The following is an 18040-nucleotide window of genomic DNA, read 5'->3' on the forward strand; positions in this document are numbered from 1 at the left end:
CCCAACCCTGGTTCTGCTGAACTCTAAGAAGCAGGCCTAGCTCAGCCTTAATGAGCAACCTTTAGGTCAAAGCACAGAATCACTGAGTAACCCTCTGAGACAGAAGGAAACCACAGCGTATGCCACAGGTTAGAGCTGAGAGTCCCACCGTGAATCCACAGACGGGAGAGCTCAGGGGAAATGCCGGAGCAGTTCTTATGACTGTGGTTTGAGCCTGAGCCCTCAGACAGAGGTCATGGGTTTAGGCTCTAGACCTCCCATTCTCTGTATCTGTACCCCACAGGACAAGGTGTTCTGGACAGACCTGGAGAATGAGGCCATTTTCAGTGCAAATCGGCTCAATGGCCTGGAAATCTCCGTCCTAGCTGAGAACCTCAACAACCCACATGATATCGTCATCTTCCATGAGCTGAAGCAGCCAAGAGGTGAGCCTTCCCCAGTCCCAGGTCCCCTGCCCACATCCTTTCCATCCAATAGGCAGGCTGCGTTCACATTCAGGTCACATCTCTGCACCCCCAGAGGCAGTGGTGACAATCCCTCTCATTGGTGAACTGCTTTGCTGGCACATATTTTATTTCATTTGCCTCAAACTCTTGGTGCACTAAGGCTGGGTATAAATAAATGAACATACAAATGTCCCATTTTTGTCAGTCTTACAAATTATGGCAATTATTGTTCTCATTTAACAGCTGAAGAAACTGTAGTGGAGAAGTAAAATAATGTCAGCAGATCGTAGAGCTGAAGCCTAAACTTAGATCTGTCTGATTCCAGAGCAACGTTGGCCATGAAGGAGCCCATTGCTGCTCATTTGCAATTTGTTCATACTTGGCAGTGGTATAAACTAATGTATCCTAGGGCCATCAGTAAGGCAGCTGGCTGGTTGGGAACAAAAGCCAGGAATCCTATTATTAGGTTGTTCCCACCTCTGTCACTAGGGTATCCTCATTCTAACTGTATTGGAGAGGGTGAAGGTGGGGAAAAGGGGGTAAGGAAATAAGGTTGGTGCCTGATTCTAGATCTAGAAATTTAAATAAGAAAGAGATGTGGCATAGGGAGGCAAAAAACGGTCTCTGGAGTCCAACAGACCTCAGTTTAAATTATCTCCAAAATTACAAGAGGCATAGCTTTGGCAAATTTGTTCTCTTTAAGCAGTCTTGATGTTTTTTTTTTGTCAGTCTGGGCATAACACCCCCCCCTCAGAGTTGTTGTCAGCATTAAACGAATGTGGGGATAAAACAGCAGGTCCATTGGTGGAAGGTGCTCGATAGAAGTAGCAGAGAAAGTGTTTTGATTGAGCCGAGTGGGCAGGACCTCGTCCTTGGGAGGAGGGAGAACCTGGCATGTCCCGTCTGTGCCCTGACGCTCTCTCTCCATCTCTCTCTGTGCCCTTAGCTGCAGATGCCTGTGAGCTGAGTGCCCAGCCCAACGGCGGCTGTGAGTACCTGTGCCTTCCTGCTCCTCAGACCTCCAGCCACTCCCCCAAGTACACGTGTGCCTGTCCTGACACAATGTGGCTGGGCCCTGACATGAAGAGGTGCTACCGAGGTGAGCAGAGCTGCCGGGAGGGCTGGCCCTGGGAATGGCAGACCCCTCTGCTGAAATATTCCTTGATTTCTGGGAAACTGTGTGTCCCTGGATTCCTGCATCTTCTCTGGCTGCTTTTTGCCTTCGTAGGCTCTTCTTTACCTACCCTGAATGCCGGTGTCCTGTAGGCTCCCTCCAAGGCTGTCTCTTCTCACTTCCAAGAAAGATGCACATATACACACAGCATTTTAAATTCCGCTTCAGGGGGATCTGGAACCCCTTGAAGACCTCAAATTGAGAAGCCTTTATCCTCATGGCTTCAGTTACTATTTGTATGCAGGTGACTATAATCTTGCCTGTTTCTCACCCAGAACTTCACACACTACCAAAAGTCCTTTTGTGATATGACTGGGACTAACAGTGAATACTTCAACCATATAAATCACATTCATTCCCCAGTCTCAATGAAGATACAAGGCCTTTTGTTTGAGCATAGGTCTGCTGCATCATTTATGATTTCCAGGTTCAACTGTTTATGGTAGAGTGAGAATTTGAACCTAGTAATATAACAGTATACATGTATTTTTTTTAAAAAATCCTTCTCGATTTACCTGATTTCCACTGCTCCCATTCTTTTATAGTGATCTTTCCCACACCTAATCTGACAGCACTGTTTTAATAACTCATCTTTATCAAATCAAGGTGCAGTATAAACAGATAAGATGCTTGTCATTCAGCTAAAGAAAAGATTGTAGCCCATCCAGGAGGACTAGAGCTGAGCTCTAGGACTAGGGCACTTGAGCTGAGCGATGAGGATGAGTTTATAAGTATACCTCACCGAGTATGCTTATAGAGCAATAATTTAGGCACTAAAACAGCAAAAGTTCTCTGTCCAAGTGATCTGTATGCTATTTCCCCTTCAGCACCTCAGTCTACCTCAACTACGACGTTAGCCTCCACCACAGCGAGGACACTAGCCGACACCAGCAGAGCCCCTGGGACCACCACCCACAGCCCCACCTACCAGAACCACAGCGCAGGGACACCAAGCCTGGCCGCCGCGGCCCCAAGCTCAGTTAGCGTCCCCAGGGCTCCCGGCGTCAGCCCGTCCACCCCAAGCCCTGCAACCAGCAACCACTCCCAACACTGTAAGGAAATGAGTTCTGCCTTCTTGCATGACATGGGAGGGTCCTAGGGAAGCCAGGGTAGGAGGATCTGTGGGAAGAAGAGATCATACCAGACTCTAGTACTGGCTTATCAGCAGGGAGGAAGCAGGGGGAGGCAGAGCACCAGCCTGCAATTTGGAGTCACAGGTGCTCCTGCCTCATAGAGGGTCTTGAGGGAAGCTACTTCTTGTCTCTGAGCCTGTTTTCTCACATACAAGGTGGGATAATAATAACCCTTCCCTACCTGCTTGGCAAGGTTACGATGAGACAGAGGAGACCGTGTGAACAGAAGTGCTTGTGCACACAGCCTCTGCTGACTGCCGTGGTGTGTCTACGTCACACGCTACTGATGAGTATGAGGGCGCGACCCTCAGATTCAGAAACTTAAACTTCAGAAGCCCTGGTCCTAGTTCCCAGCACCCTCTGTAGGTTCCCCAGGTAGTCATATCCATAACTATGGTCTGCTCATGCCCCTCTGCAAACCCTGGGATGAGTTCACCACTTATTAAATCACTGGGAGCAGTGATTGTCACTGCTAGAAATGTTCTGTCTCATTAACCAGTGAGTACCTTTTAAATTGAGTTACCTGCTAGGGGGAGTTCATTTAAGAGGATAAACTATCTTTTAAATTTTTTCCCACATGTGCATGGCCCAGAAACTACACAGCTTAACAGCATCTTTCTAATCAGGCCCATCTTGGTCCAGAAGTGGGATTTTCAGAGTTGAGTGCTTACCCTGGAGTTCAGAGAGGCAGATGGAACCTGTGTAAGGTCCAGTTCCTCTTATCTGGGCAGAGCTCTGACCAAGGGGTCTGCCCACTGGCTTCATCACATGCTAGGCTTTAATATCACTGTCCTGTTCCTTCTCAGGGCTCAGAAGGAGAAGAGAGCGGCATTTCAGCAGAAAACTTTGTAAGCCTGTGCAGCTCTTTCTCCCCTTGATAATTAGGTTCCCTTAGAGCAACTTGGAGAAGGAAATGGCAACCCACTCCAGTGTTCTTGCCTGGAGAATCCCAGGGACAGAGGAGCCTGGTAGGCTGCCGTCTGTGGGGTCGCACAGAGTCGGACATGACTGAAGCGACTTAGCAGCAGCAGCAGCAGCAGAGCAACTTGGAGAAGTAGACATGCTAAGAGGTTGGCATCTGGCCATTGCCGGGGGACAGTCATCTCCTGTCTGGGAGTAAATGTAGGTGACGGCTCATCTCACACCTCAGAGGGCTATCACGAGCATCCAAGAGAAAACTGCTTTTTCAGCTAAAACATTCTATACAGATGTTATAATGAAGATGAGTGTAAGAGTGGAAAAGATGGCACAACTTACTTTTAAAACTACATAGTACAATTTCCAAGCACTTTTCAGTTTAGAATCTGCTTTTATCTGCCCTATACAGGCCTCACCACAACTCCTACCCCACTCTCTGGCCTTTTTGAACTTGGTAAGGCTGTGTCAGCCACTGTGCTAAGTAAGCACTTTATATGAATTATCTCATTAATCTTCACAATATCCCTAGGAAGTAGGTATATAATTATCCTCCTTTTAAAGGTAAAAAAATATGATATTTATGACATACAACAACTTGCCCAAGGTCACAGAAAGAGTGAATAGAGCCAGGATTTGAACCTTAGAAGTCTGACCAAGGAGCCTGTACTCTGGATTCCACTAAGCTATATTGTGTCTCATTTAAACTACTTTTTGAAAGTAAACTGATAATGCAAACAGTACTGCAGACAGTCTATTTCGGGTGGAAACAGGGAGAGATAAAGCAAGAGATGTTGGCTGAAAGAGGCAGTTGCCCCAAGCATGCAACATAAAGACCTAAGGATTCAGCCCCGAGCTTCCTGCCACCCAGACACTGTGGAAGGGGTAAGGGATTTAGGTCACAAGTCCTGGCTTTGAGCCCCAGCTTTGCCACTTTGAGAGTCCTCATACTCCAATAAGTCTCTATTTCCTCATCTGTGAAATGGAGATGACCTCTGTCCTGATAAGATCTGGAAAGACTAAATTATTAAGCATTGAGCAGGACCATCATTTTGGAACAGGGACAAGAAGCAGTTGGGTAGTTTTTACTGCATGAGGCCAGCAAGGAAGGTCTTGGGCTCACAGTGATAGAGCATCATCCTGCAAATGTCTGTGTTTTGCAGATGGGAATGAAGGTGGAAAGATGGGCTCCACAGTCACAGCCGCTGCCATTGGGATCATCGTGCCCATGGGTGAGTGTGGCCCCAAATCCCTGGGGAGAAAAGAGAAACCCTGTCCAGGATTTGGGAAAAATCATTAGAAGGACAGAGCACTCAGCACGCTGACCTCTCATTGACTTTTCTGCCCTGGCAGCCTTTCTGCTCACCTCCCAGTCCTGGTGTAGTCTGGTTTCTTAGCTTGGCACCCAAGGCCCTTCAGGACCTAGCCCCAAACAACTATCCAGATATTTTCCCCATTACTCCTCACTGACACTCTACATACCAGCCATGTGAAGCCAAACGGTAGGCTCCATGAGGACAGGCCTGGTGTCTCTCTTGCTCATGACTCTGCCCAGCTCCTAGTGGTGTCTGGCACATGGGAAGAAATAACAAATTTGTTGAATGAATGAGTAGGACGAAAGTAATACATTGAAAAATATTAGTAGAGCTACTTGCCATTCCTTTAGTAGATCATGCTATCTTGCCTGTTTTTTCTGTTTGGTTTTCAACAAACATTATCAAACAGCTGTGTTCATGGGATTTTTCCAGGCAAGAATACTGGTGTAGTTTGTCATTTCCTTCCCAAAGGGGATCTTCTCAACCCAGAAGTTGAACCTGTGTCTCCTGCATTGGCAGGTGGATTCTTTACCACTGAGCCACATGGAAAGGCCTGTCAAGCAGCTAGGGCTTCCCTGGTAGCTCAGCTTATAAACAATCCACCTGCAATGCAGGAGACCCCAGTTTGATTCCTGGGTTGGGAAGATCCCCTGGAGAAGGGAACGGCTGCCCACTCTAGTATTCTGGCCTGGAGAATTCCAAGGACTTTTTAGTCCGTGCGGTCACAAAGAGTTGGACATGACTGAGTGACTTTCCCTTTCACATCAAGCAGCTATGATGTACCAGATTCTGTGATAAGGGGAGGGAATGTGGTTAAAAATAAGTATGACATGGTTCTTGTCCTCCAAAAGTTTATAGACTTGTTGGAGAGACACATAACACAGATAATTTGATTCTGAAAAGATAAGTGCTAAAATGAAGCCATAGGCAGTTCAGTAGATGTGTTGAGGGGGCACTTCTCTTGAAACTGGGAGAGAAGGAAAGCGGGTAGGGGAGAGTTCTTAGTGGAAATGATACTTGAGCCAAATCAGCCAAATGAAGAAGGATCAAGAGCAACGCAAGCAAGTGAAGACAGCATGAACAAAGCCACGGGATATGGTATGGGAAGGTGGGAGCACGGTGGGTTTGGAGCATGGCCAGGATGTCACATTTGTTTCAACCTCACAGAGAGCCATATGGGATGATTCGTTCTCTCTTACCCTGATGTTCACTTAGTATGCTGCACATCCTGTCTCTCATACCAGTCTTTTCTCTTGGTCGGATCTTTGCATTGTGATTGCCCATTTGTAGGTTTATCTCCCTTACTTGCCTATGAGTATCTCAAGGATAAGGACTTTGCCCTTTAATCCTGGGAATCCCCAGCATCGTGGTGAGTTAGTGAGAGAATGTTTTAAAAACTTCAGCACCACGCAAGGGACTGTGCGAGGTACCAAGGATTCAGGGAAGGAAAAGATTAACGACTTTTAAGAGCTTTTAGTCTTTAATCAGACTTAATCATAAAAAAGGTGATTCAGGAGAGGAGTTACCGTATATTATAAGGTGCCATGATAGAGGCATGGTGCTCTGTGGAGGGGAGAGAGTAGGCACTTCTGGAGAAGGTGGCATGTGAATTGGTCTTGAAAGGTTCATTAGTAAAGGTGATGGTGAGATCCAGGCTCATTTTGAGTGGAGTGAGTGGAAAATACTCAGCATTATGTAGAGAAAAAGAAATCAACCCCTTTCCTGCCATCCTCTGGTCTATAGAAGAACATGCATGTGCTGTTTCCCAGAGGTAACCTTCCCTAATATAATCATTACTTTAAATTTCTGCTAATCTGAGGGGTAAAAGATGAATATTCTTTCCCTGATATTTCCCTGTGAGGTAGAGCATATTTTCATAAACTTATTGGCCATTTACATTTCATCCTTTATGAATTGCCTATTCATGGTCTTTTCTTATTTTTCTATTGATTCTGTCTTGTTCTTACTTATGTATAGAAATATTGATACCTAATAAATGTTAAGCCTTTGTAATGTATGTTATAAATCATTTCTCCCATACTACAATTTGATTTTTAAAATTTGTTGATAGTCTCTTTTGCCATTCATAAATTAAAATTTTTAAGTATCATATCATATCATTAGCCTCATGGGTTTTATGTCCTGCTTAGGAAGATCTGCCTCATTCTAAGTTATTAAAATATCCCCTATATATTTTTCTACTATCAATAATTTAAGCATTTTTAGTGTTTAATTATTAATTTATTCAGAATTTAGAGTATAGCATGAGGTACAGTTTTAACTTTTTTTCATGCCTGTCTGGTTTTCACAAGACTATTACTGAATAGTCCATCCTTTCCTTATGACTTGAATTGTCATCTTTATTATGAACTGTATGCCTGTATATACCTTGTTCTGCTTCTAGGTTATTTATTCTCCTCCACCAATTCCTGTATGCCATTCCTAGCTACTAGAAGCACATTTGTGATATGTTTTAATATCTAATAGGGCATTATTATTCTCACAACATTTTCTTAGCTATTTTTATTCAATTTCTCTTCTAGGTAAACTTTAGAATAATCTTGTTAATTCTATAAAAAATATGATGAAATCTTACACCTTGGGTATATAAATTGGCGTTTGGAGAATTTACATTTTTATAGCATTGAACCTTCCCACTGAGGAACATGACACATCTCCCTATTTATATGAACCTTCTTTTATGGGCTTCAGTAGAATTGTATAGATCACATAGGGCTTGCCCATTCCTATTGGGTTATCCCAAGTATTTTATAGTTTTTTGTTGGGCTGTTATGTGTTCTTATTATATCCATTTTCTAATTTTTATTATTGCTGATTAATAAGAAAGCTATTGATTTTTTTATGTTTTTTTTTTTTGGCCACAGTGTGTGGCATGTAGAACTTCCCCAACCTGGGATTGAACCCATGGCCCCTGCAGTGGAAGCACAGAATCTTAACCACTGAACCACCAGGGAAACCCCAATTTTTTATGTTGATTCTTGAGGAACTAAACTTATTTCTAGTAGTTTTTCATCTGCTTTTCTAAGAGTTTCCAGACCTACAATGTATGTTTATGATAGTTTGGTTTCTCTCTTTCCCGTGTGTGCCTTTCAATTCTTTGTCTGGTCCTACCAGGATAACAAATACTAGCAGTGATAGCAGGCATCCTTTGCCCTGTTCCTGTCTTTATGGGTATCATTATTAGTGATTATTATAATCTTACCAAAGTGGAAATCCCTCTATAGCACCCTGGATGGCTGTCACCCAGCCTCACTTGAGTGCTCACTCATGGTGACCACTTACTATCTTATGAATCTGCTTGCCTCATTTTTGCCCAGCTCTGTTTGAGAACTTCCTCCTTCACTCATTAGCATACCATTTATTTTAACTCAGAGCCTGTGTTTCCCTGCTGTGTCCCCTTCTAGAGATGTTCCTCTTCTTGCAGAGACCCAGCTTTGGAAAGAAGCACCCCACCCCACCTTACCCTCCCCCCTCCAATTTTGGGAGAGAATGGTTTTCTTAGAGAAATCTAGGGAAGCAGCAAGAATGTGGTGAAGAAATTCACTCATTTACTCAGCATGTGACTGAGCACCTACTCAGTGCTGGGCACGGGGCATAGAGAGAGAAAGAAGACACAGTCGCTGCCCTCAAAGAGCTCGGTCTAGCTGAGGATGCAGAGAAAGTACAGTGCTGTGGTCTAGAAACACACGTGAGGGAAACACTGACTGTACCATGCGAGGCTGAGAGCATTTGAGCTGGATCTGGAAGGATGAGCAGTTAATGAAGGAAGAGCTAAGAGGAGGGCTTCCCAACAGCAGAAAAAGGCTATGCAGAAACAGAGGAGCAAGGGGCAGTCAAGTAGGAGTGGTGACGAGAAACGCACTGATGTCTGGGCAGCGGGCTGGAGCCTGCTGGATATACCCAGTGTGACGTGTCTCCTCCTCCAGTGGTCATAGCCCTGCTGTGCATGAGTGGCTACCTGATCTGGAGAAACTGGAAGCGGAAGAATACCAAAAGCATGAATTTCGACAATCCAGTGTACAGGAAAACTACCGAAGAAGAGGAGGAGGATGAGCTGCACATAGGGAGGACTGCTCAGATTGGCCATGTCTATCCAGCAGTAAGTATTCCTTGCTGGAAGGATTCCTTCCTGCCTTCCTTTCCTCCCTTCCCCTCTCCCTCCCTCCCTCCTTTAGACATTTATCAAGAACCAGCCATGTGCCAGGCATTGTTCTAGGCCCTGGGGACACAGAAATGCTGGGGCAGGTGGTTGGGGTAGAAGGGTATCAGAACAACCTTGTACCTAGAAGCTCTTGCTGGAATAAAGAGGCCTGTCTTTGTGCTGAGCAAGGTTTCAGAACCTGTGGCCTGGAAAGGTAACCGTGGTCCTTCAATTCAAACTCATTCGTTACAGTAAGCACTGTACACCCATTATGTGCCAAGTACCACATTAGATTCCAAGTGTTCAAAAGTTAAGACGGGATGTACTTGCTTCCAGGGAGCTGGTGGGGGAGTTAGAGAGTCACTTGCTGTTGAACAACTGTGCGCTAAGTGCCATGGTGGAAGCCCAGGGGCCTCCTCTTCTAAGCTGTCCCTGGTTTCTTTTTCTCCCGTTGCCTCTCTCCATCACAACACATGTCACACTGTAGTCTACTTGCCTGTATACCCATTGGTCTCCCCACTAGACTGTGAGCTCCTTGAGGGCAGGATTGTCTGATTAATGTGGCCCTGGTACCTAGCACAGCATAGCTGGCTCCCAGTAAATATTTGTTGAACCAATGCTATGGAAATACCCACAAAGGAGCTGTTAATGCTCTTTGAGAAATCAGGCAGGAATGCCTCACAGAGGAGGTGACAGATGAACTGTGTCCTTGAAAGATTAATAGCAGTCTTCCACGTAGAGAAGGGGGAAAATGACATTTCAGAAAGAAGCACGTGCAGAGGCCGAGAGGTACAACAGGGTGTGGCTTGTTGGGGGAGCGAGGACCACACTGTGGCTGAAGCAGATGTCATGGTTGTATAGCCGAGTCGGGGCTGAGTGTGACCTCATAGGTCATCCAGTCCATCCCCCTGTCAGGCAATCAGCAGCTTTGATCACCCACTGTGGGCAGAGCCCTGTCTTGGGGAGACCAGAGAACTGGAAGACCCAGCCCCTGCCCTCAAGGAGCTTTTTGTCTTGCCGGGGGAACCAAGGTCACAGCCGCACCAACTCCCGAAGAACCCTCTTTCCGAGCTGCCTGTCGTCAAGTGCAAGGTAGGGCAGCGCCACTCTGAGTCTGAGGGGCTGATGAGTGAGGGCATGAACCGGCCAGGTGCAGCCAATCCTCGAAGGCTTTCTGGTTCTGGAAGGCTGCAGGTTGTGAGCTGGGTGTTGGGGCAATTTGCAGACTAAGGAAATGGCATGTGGAAGAAATGACTGAGTATGGGGCAGGACGGACAGAATGGCTGCTAAAGCTATGAAGGGGAGACATGGGAGATAAGTTTGATGAGTGAGGAGGGTTAGCAGATGGCCTTGAGGATCCTTAACCTCGGCCAGTCCAAGCAAACAGTTGCTTAACCAGTTTTTAAAGATCAGAGAGGGCACAGTGGAAGGAATGTTGAGCTTGGAGTAAGGAGATGACTCCCAGTTTCACTGTTCCACAGCCCTATGATCTCTGTCCTTTCTACGTGCTCACTTTTATTTGTAAAATGGGAATGATAACCCCCCTTCCCTTTACGGCCTGAATTCAAGTGAGATAGCACATGTGAGAATGCTTTGTGAGTTATAAAGCTCCCTGTACATGTGAATTGTCACTGTTTCCAGAGAAGGAAACAGTGACTCAGGAGGAGCTATTCCTGATGAAACTAAGGCCTGAAGAATAAGCTCCTGCCAGCTACAGAGAAATAGAGTAGGAGAGCGAGGAAATTGACATTTAGTAAGAATCTACTGTTTCAGACACTATTCAGTGTTTTACATAAATTTTCTTGTTTAGTCTTTACAGTAACTTATATACTTGACATTATTAGCTCCATTTTGCAGATGAGGAAACTGAGACTCAGAGAAATTGAATAACTTACCTAGGATCACAACTAGGAAAGTGGCAGAACCAGGATTCACACTCTTGTCTGTATGTACACAAAAGTCTATGCTCTTTCCACTATATCTCAGTGTATCTAGCCTTGAAGCTGTGGAAATCAGTGTTCTCAACAATCTGTTCTCTCCCCTGGCCCCTTCTCGGGTAGCTCCACTATCACTGCTGGGACCTGCCTTTAGCCTGGAGATCTGTCTTGAGGAGGAGGGTAACAGACTAGAAGTTTAGTGGAGCAAGGCCATGACATTCCTGCAAAATCACAAATAACCCAAAGATGATTTGACAGGCTGTCTTATGTTGGTTAGGTTGATGTAGAATACTCTGGATCCCACATGTGTTAGATACTATATTAAACACTCTCCATACATGATCTCATTTGATAGGTCCAATTACTATTCCCATTTAACAGGTGATGAAACCAAGGCTCAGAGAGATAAAGTGGCTAGCCCAAATTCATAAAGCTATGAGAAAGATCTTAAAACAATGGGGTCTATCCAAAGGAGGGTATTGAGGAAATGGAAGAGTGGGGCACAGGATAAAATCAGGACCACATTGGGGGAGCTAGATGTGCCGGAGAAAAAGATGCTCAGAAGAAAGGGAAGGGAATTCGAAACTGAAAATTTCAAGGGTTATCTGTGTAGAACTCTCTGAGTCTAAGAGAGAGAATCAGGGAACATCAGAAGAAATAAAGAAACAGATCTCATGTCAATATGGGAAAGAATTTAAATCTACTGTCTACAGTGGAATAAACTGGCTCAGGGGTTAGTGGTCTCACCATCTAGAATCACCCATTTGTGGCAGAAGGAAGTCAAGTATCTAGTGACTAGAAAGTAGGGGTGAGGGAAAGAGGGGTTAATGTAATTGACCTCCATTGCCTCCCAATTCTATACAATTAGTTGGAGGGGTGCAGCCGATTACCTTCCTGATTGTGATCAGTGTGATAGAAATAGACAGAGTGATAGAGGTGTGATAGAGGCCTGGGATTAAACATTTGCAGAGCTAACCCACTGAAGTTCAGCAAACCTAAAATCGTATAAGGGAGGATGGAGAGAGTTTAGATCTCTGTAGCCCCCTTCTTTACAGAGACAGCACAGAATGATGAAAAAAACTACAGCTCTGGAGTCATACAGATCTGGGTTCAAATTGAGTTCACCCACTTGCTGTGTGACCCAGGAAAAATGCTGTTTAAGCTCATCGCGTCTCAGTTTTCTCATCTGTAAAATAAATATGACAAACCTGTCTTCTGAGGTAGTTTGAAGAGTATGTGAGCTGCTGCCTATAAAGTAATAGAATTTCTGGTACGTTGTGATCCAATAAATAGCTCCAGTGGATCTAATGATGATTTCTTTGCTCTGTCTCCCCCAGCGAGTGGCATTAAGCCTTGAAGATGATGGACTGCCCTGAGGATGGGACCACTCCCTTCGTGCCTCATGGAATTCAGTCCCATGCACTACACTCTGGATGGTGTATGCCTGGATGGAAGGGTTTCTGTACTTGAGTCTGTGTGTATGTGTGTGTGTGTGTGTGTGTAATTTTTTAAATTTATGTTGCAGAAAGGTAACCACAAAGTTATGATGAACTGCAGACATCCAAAGGATGTGAGAGTTTTTATATGTATAATGTTTTATACACTTTTTAACTGGTTGCACTACCCATGAAGAATTCATGGAATAGCTACTGCTGAGTGACTAACATGATGTACATAACCAAATGGGGCCGATGGTACAGTAGCTTACTCATCATTTAAAAATTATATTTACAGAGGGCTTTTGGTTTGGAGGGTCTTTTTTAGGTTTCAGAGTTATGTTTTGTTTTTGTTTTTTTTGTAAATAGAATGATAATGCTTTGTGGCTATCCATCAACATAAGTAAAAAGAAAAAAAAAAGAAGACACTTCACTTCCTCTCCCATTTAGGTTATTTATTAACATAATTCAAAACCAAGATTAGCTCTGTAAGTAATTTATAGATGTGAGAGTATTTATTTTTGGTATGATTGGCCCACTGTGTGGTCTCTGTGTGCATTTATGTTTCTGCGTGTACGTGAGTGAGAAAGAAAAATCTGTAGAGAAGAGGCACACCTATGGCTGTTGTTCAGTTACATAAAGATAAGTATATTTTAAAACAATCCACAAGAGAGGGGTATCTGTAGTTTTCAGAGAAGCCTTTGTAAATTTGGCTCAGAAAAGAGAGATCGTGATTTGTGCAAACATGCAGTGGAAGAGGTAGAGCTTTTCTGCCTCTGGCTGCTACTGGGACTCCAGCCAGTCAGAAAAGGGCCCCTCAGCTCACAAGGGGCTGCCGTAGCTCTCACCTGGGCTTTCTCTTCTGTGGCTAAAGCCAGTGTACAGACTTCACACCGTACCCAAAGTTCTCGCAAGCTCAGGTGAGAACATTCCTGAACCTCAGCTACTCCTTGTTTTAAAGTCCAGCATTTCAAGTAACTTCATTTTCCTTCAGGACACCTGGATTGAATTCATTGTTTTCTCTGAAGCATACTGAGGGTGCCATCCTTACTTAGAAAGAGCTAAGTGGAGATGTTTTTAGAACCTCCCAAGTTTACTTTAGGGACTGGCTCAGACACTTACCTCTGAGTATCCTATGGGTGAGGATAAGGACGGAGGAATAGGTTTTGTTCATCTCTATTTCGCCCTTCCCCTTACTCTCTGCCACATCCTTAAGGTGGGGAAAACAGTTTAAGGTGATACATAGGTTTGTTACCATCATGTGTCTACATAGATGAACTGCTATTTGGCTTAAATCAGAAAAAGTGGCCAAACCTAAAGTCCTGTTTGAGGAGGAAATGGCATACACAATATTATAGTTCACTGGATATATATGTTCACACAGGAATTTGGTTTACTGCTTTGTAAATAAAAGGAAAACTCTGGGTATATGTATAGATTTTTTTTTCATTGTGGACACTTACTTTGCTTTTCCTGGGTCTTGGGGGATGCGGGGAGAAGTGCACTTTTCTTTTTTGGGGTCTACCATTGAAAAGATAATCTTACAGTCCCAGAAGGAATTTAGTCCCCGTTGACTCTTATCCAAGGTGTGGTCTTTTATTAACTCAGATGTTCTGCCACTTCATACCCACTGGACAACCAGGGACAAGGTGTGACATGGAAATGTTTGGTGTAAGTAGGAGCAGAGGACATGTACCTAACCTGAACATACCTGGAACTTGACACTTTTAAGCAAATTCCTCTCCTCCACTCTCGAGCTGCCTCTAACTCAATGAAGCTTGGATGTCTCACCAGCTTGATACCCTCTGAATTTGCAGGCAGTGATTCTGGAGTTCTGTCACCCTCTTCCTAGGACCTTTCTCCACATCACTCATGGTCTTGGTCTCCTAACAGTGTCCTGAGCTGAGTGGGTACTAAGCTTTGCATAAACAAGCAGTTTCTTCATGATATACATGTGTGGATAGTCCTGAAACATTCATCGAGAGGGTGCATGCAACTGACATAGAATGACCAACACCAAACAGAATTTTAAGAACAGAGGGACAACTCCTGTGGAGCCTAATGACTTACTATTCTTTCAGAAACGGGAAGTAAAATTATTTTTGACTGAAGAAAAATGACGAAAGTAAAAGACACTGAAATTTACACAAAACAAGCAACTTTCCCTGTAACCTGCCTCCAAAGAAACAGAATTTCTGGGGAAATGATAATAGTGACTAATGCATAGTTTCTAAACTTTCAGTCAGATCCTGGCCTTTGAAGAAAAGAATAATGAGTGGGGTCAGGATGATTCAGCCTGAAATCTCAAAATGATGATGAAACACAACTTTCTGGGAGGCATCCATGTTTCCCGTGACATAAGAACCTATGTGCTCAGTTGCTCAGTCGTGTCTGACTCTTTGCAGCCCCGCGGACTGTAGCCTGCCAGGGTCTTCTGCCCATGCTTCCTGATTATGCTACCACTGTGGTTTGGAAGAGGCTGTTATGGGAGCAACCTACAAAAAAAGAAAAAAACAACTGTGGAATACTCATGTATTGGATGGCATTAAATAAGATGAAGTCTGAGGAGTCAGGTCCATCGTTCCCTATTCTTGGAGGCATTTTGAGGTGTAGTTGCACTTCTGTTGCCTTTTGCCCCTGTGTCGTCATATATCTACAGCCAATAATGGATCACAGAGTCATTGGACTATAGAGCTGGAAGGGCATTTAGAGATAAGGCCCAAAGGTTAGACAATTTACCAGATATATATATATATGTATATATATATATATATATATATAAGAAACTAGTCCAAGGCCTTTTCCTCCCTTTCCTTTTCCAGGAGACTACTTTGGGCTGCCTGAACACTGTATCAAACCTGCTACCTATCTTAGGGCCTATCTTTCTCATGGAATTTTGAAGGCCCTGGCAGAAATGGTCTTCCAGAAACAGAGGAAACTAAAATTTTATTTATTTATTCTTGAGAGCATGATTATTAAATAGATTGAGGTAAACTGTAACCTCAGAATGAGATTGGATTTAAATTTATAGCAATAAGTATGATCCATCCCTCCAGCTGTCTATGTGATTGCAATATGTATATTCATCCACTGAAACTATTTGCTAGGTAGCAACTAAGTGCCAGGTACTGCAGATGTACAAGTCAATCAAATACTTTCTGTCCTGATGGAACTCACAGTAGCAATTAGAGGAAGACATGTGGAACAAACAAAAAAAAGAGTAGGTTTTTTTTTTTTTTTTTTTTGGAGTACTATTAGGTTACAAAGGAGAGAGAGGTCATTTCTACCTGAGGAGATAAAGAATGGGGTCAAGAAAGGCATTGTAGGAAAAGTAGACCTAAGCTAAGTCTCAGAAATGAAGTCGGGGTGTCCAGGCTGCTTCAGGCAGAAGACACTGAGCTGAGACACAGAAGCATGAAAGAGCATTTTAAGGAACTGAACGTAATTTGTAATGAGCAAAAGGCTCAAGGGAGACTTAGCAAGAAATGAGGCTGGATGGAAAGATAGGTTCAATGTAAGCACTTTATAGAATACTTCTATTTAATTTCTGATTCAATTAATCAAATTTTCTTGGTCATTTACTGTGTGTAAGGTACCAAGTACATCACGGAAAATTGATCAGGATGTGTTGCAAGCACTTTGCAGACATGACAGTCTTTACCCTCAAGCTTTCCTGTGGCCAAAGGAAAATAGTGACTGCTTTTCATATATTTGTGTCAGAGTTTTTTGACATGGTCAATGAAGACTGATATGAGGGCAGTGGGATTTTCACAGAAGCATTCCATGTTGTCAAGAGCCTCTGGGACTTTCTCAACCATGAAAAAGAAAACTGGAAATTTTGGAAGACGTGGTGTCCACAGAGGGGACCCCCAGCACTATCCAGTCAGGTACTGGAAGGAATGGGGAGAGGGCATAGGAATGAGAGCCTCTCTACTCCTCTCCCTCAATCCTGCTACACACTCATCATTTCACAAAACAGAAACGAGTTATCAGTTCAGTGCTTCAGAGTAAATCATTTCTTTTCCTGGCAATGCACAAAGAGTATTGGAATTTTCCCACTATTTTTAGGATATTGAGGATTTTCAGGATGTGGACAACTTTGAGGTGGAGGAATTAACAGCTTCACATTTTCAGTTAACATAAGAAATCAGGAAGCTTTGTTCAGGCTATGCACCATGTGCATAGTTGAGAATCAGCAGAAATCCTCGCATTTGCAAATACTTTGTGCTATAAAAAGTAATTTTAAAAAGCCACCTGTATATGTGTGTGTATATATATATATTTAAAGACATGAAGGTTTTGATACTTTTTTACAAAAATTACAAGAGAAAATATCTGTACAAACCATGTGTTTTAAATAGCATTTTGTTCTATACAAGCTGTTGTTGATGTGAGGTGAAGTACTGGTTTGCAGACTCCATCCCGTTGTACCCAAATGAATTTTCCTTGTTTGTCTTCCCCGAATACCCCTAAATGATCATATTTGATGTAACAGGCATGTTAGAATGTTGGGTCACACTAACCATTTCTACTTTTTGTCTTGTCCTTCTGAGTTCCCTTAGCTTCTGTACTCAGTCCCCTTTGCAACCTGGTTTCTCTTCCAGAGGCAAGGGGTGATGTGCTGCATCTCACTAGTTGTACTGGCATCATCTTGGTGAACTAAAAACCAAATGTGGACATTTGTAAACTTGGTGCACTGTTTCTAGAGAGAGATTAAATTCCTTTTATTAAATCTGAAAGTACTGTGATGCTTTAATGAGTGGGGAGTGAGCAATCTTGTGAGATAAAGACTCTAATATTATCATTCCCATCTTAGAGATGAGAAAAAGAATGAGGGCACTGCCCAAAGTCAACAGTTATGTTTAGTGCCCCCAAAACACATGTAGCACATGTGGTGTCCTCTGCCTCAGTTTTCCTTCTCTCTCTTCATCTGGCTTAACTCCTGTTTGTCCTAAGTACTCTGCTTAGGGAGCCTTCTCTGTTCTCTCAGACTCAGACCTAACTTGTAAGGTTAGGGAACTCTGTGCTTCCACAACAAATTTTGCCTACTTGTATTCCAGTGCTCTGCTTCTCACTCCCATGCCAAGGAGGTTGTTTTTACCAAGGTGACCCAGGATGTCCTTAATTATAAACCTTGGAAATACTTTCAATCCTTTTCTTCCTTGACCTAGAAGCAGCGTATAACACTGTTGGCCCTCCTGCCTTAAAGTCCTCTTATTTTGGTTTCCATGATACCATACTCCTGATTTTTCCCCTGCCTTTCTGACTTCATCTTAATCTCCATTGTCTGTGAGTTTCATTCTTCTAATCTTTCCATTTTACAATCCAGTCTACAACACTGCAGACAGAGTGATCTTTCTAGCATGCAATAGGTCTTGTCACCAACACCCTTTTCCACTTTCCTGCTTAAAGCCCTTCATCTGTTTTCCTTGCATTTAAATCCAACAGCCTTGGGGTTTTAACCCAAACTCCTTAACATGTGTTATAAGGTCCTTCGTGATTAGTCTTGTACCTCTTCTCC

General features: G+C 43.6%; 1 protein-coding gene across 9 annotated transcripts in view; it reads left to right on the forward strand.

Annotated features, from left to right (window-relative positions):
- Nucleotides 1-13947, forward strand: part of LRP8 (LDL receptor related protein 8) — a 76548-nt gene extending 62601 nt beyond the window's left edge. For 6 of the 9 annotated variants that reach the window (XM_061121848.1, XM_061121849.1, XM_061121853.1 and 3 more), the window contains 7 exons: nucleotides 284-425; nucleotides 1393-1545; nucleotides 2448-2672; nucleotides 4832-4900; nucleotides 8932-9104; nucleotides 10062-10238; nucleotides 12421-13947. In XM_061121848.1, the coding sequence (XP_060977831.1) occupies nucleotides 284-425; nucleotides 1393-1545; nucleotides 2448-2672; nucleotides 4832-4900; nucleotides 8932-9104; nucleotides 10062-10238; nucleotides 12421-12459 (978 nt within the window). In that variant the 3' untranslated portion in view covers nucleotides 12460-13947. The remainder of the gene's footprint in view (nucleotides 1-283; nucleotides 426-1392; nucleotides 1546-2447; nucleotides 2673-4831; nucleotides 4901-8931; nucleotides 9105-10061; nucleotides 10239-12420) is intronic. The other 3 variants (XM_061121852.1, XM_061121854.1, XM_061121857.1) reach the window with 3 other exon arrangements.
- Nucleotides 13948-18040: the final 4093 nt, after the last annotated feature.

Source organism: Dama dama, chromosome 20, assembly GCF_033118175.1.
Source record: "Dama dama isolate Ldn47 chromosome 20, ASM3311817v1, whole genome shotgun sequence".
Lineage (NCBI taxonomy): Eukaryota > Metazoa > Chordata > Mammalia > Artiodactyla > Cervidae > Dama > Dama dama.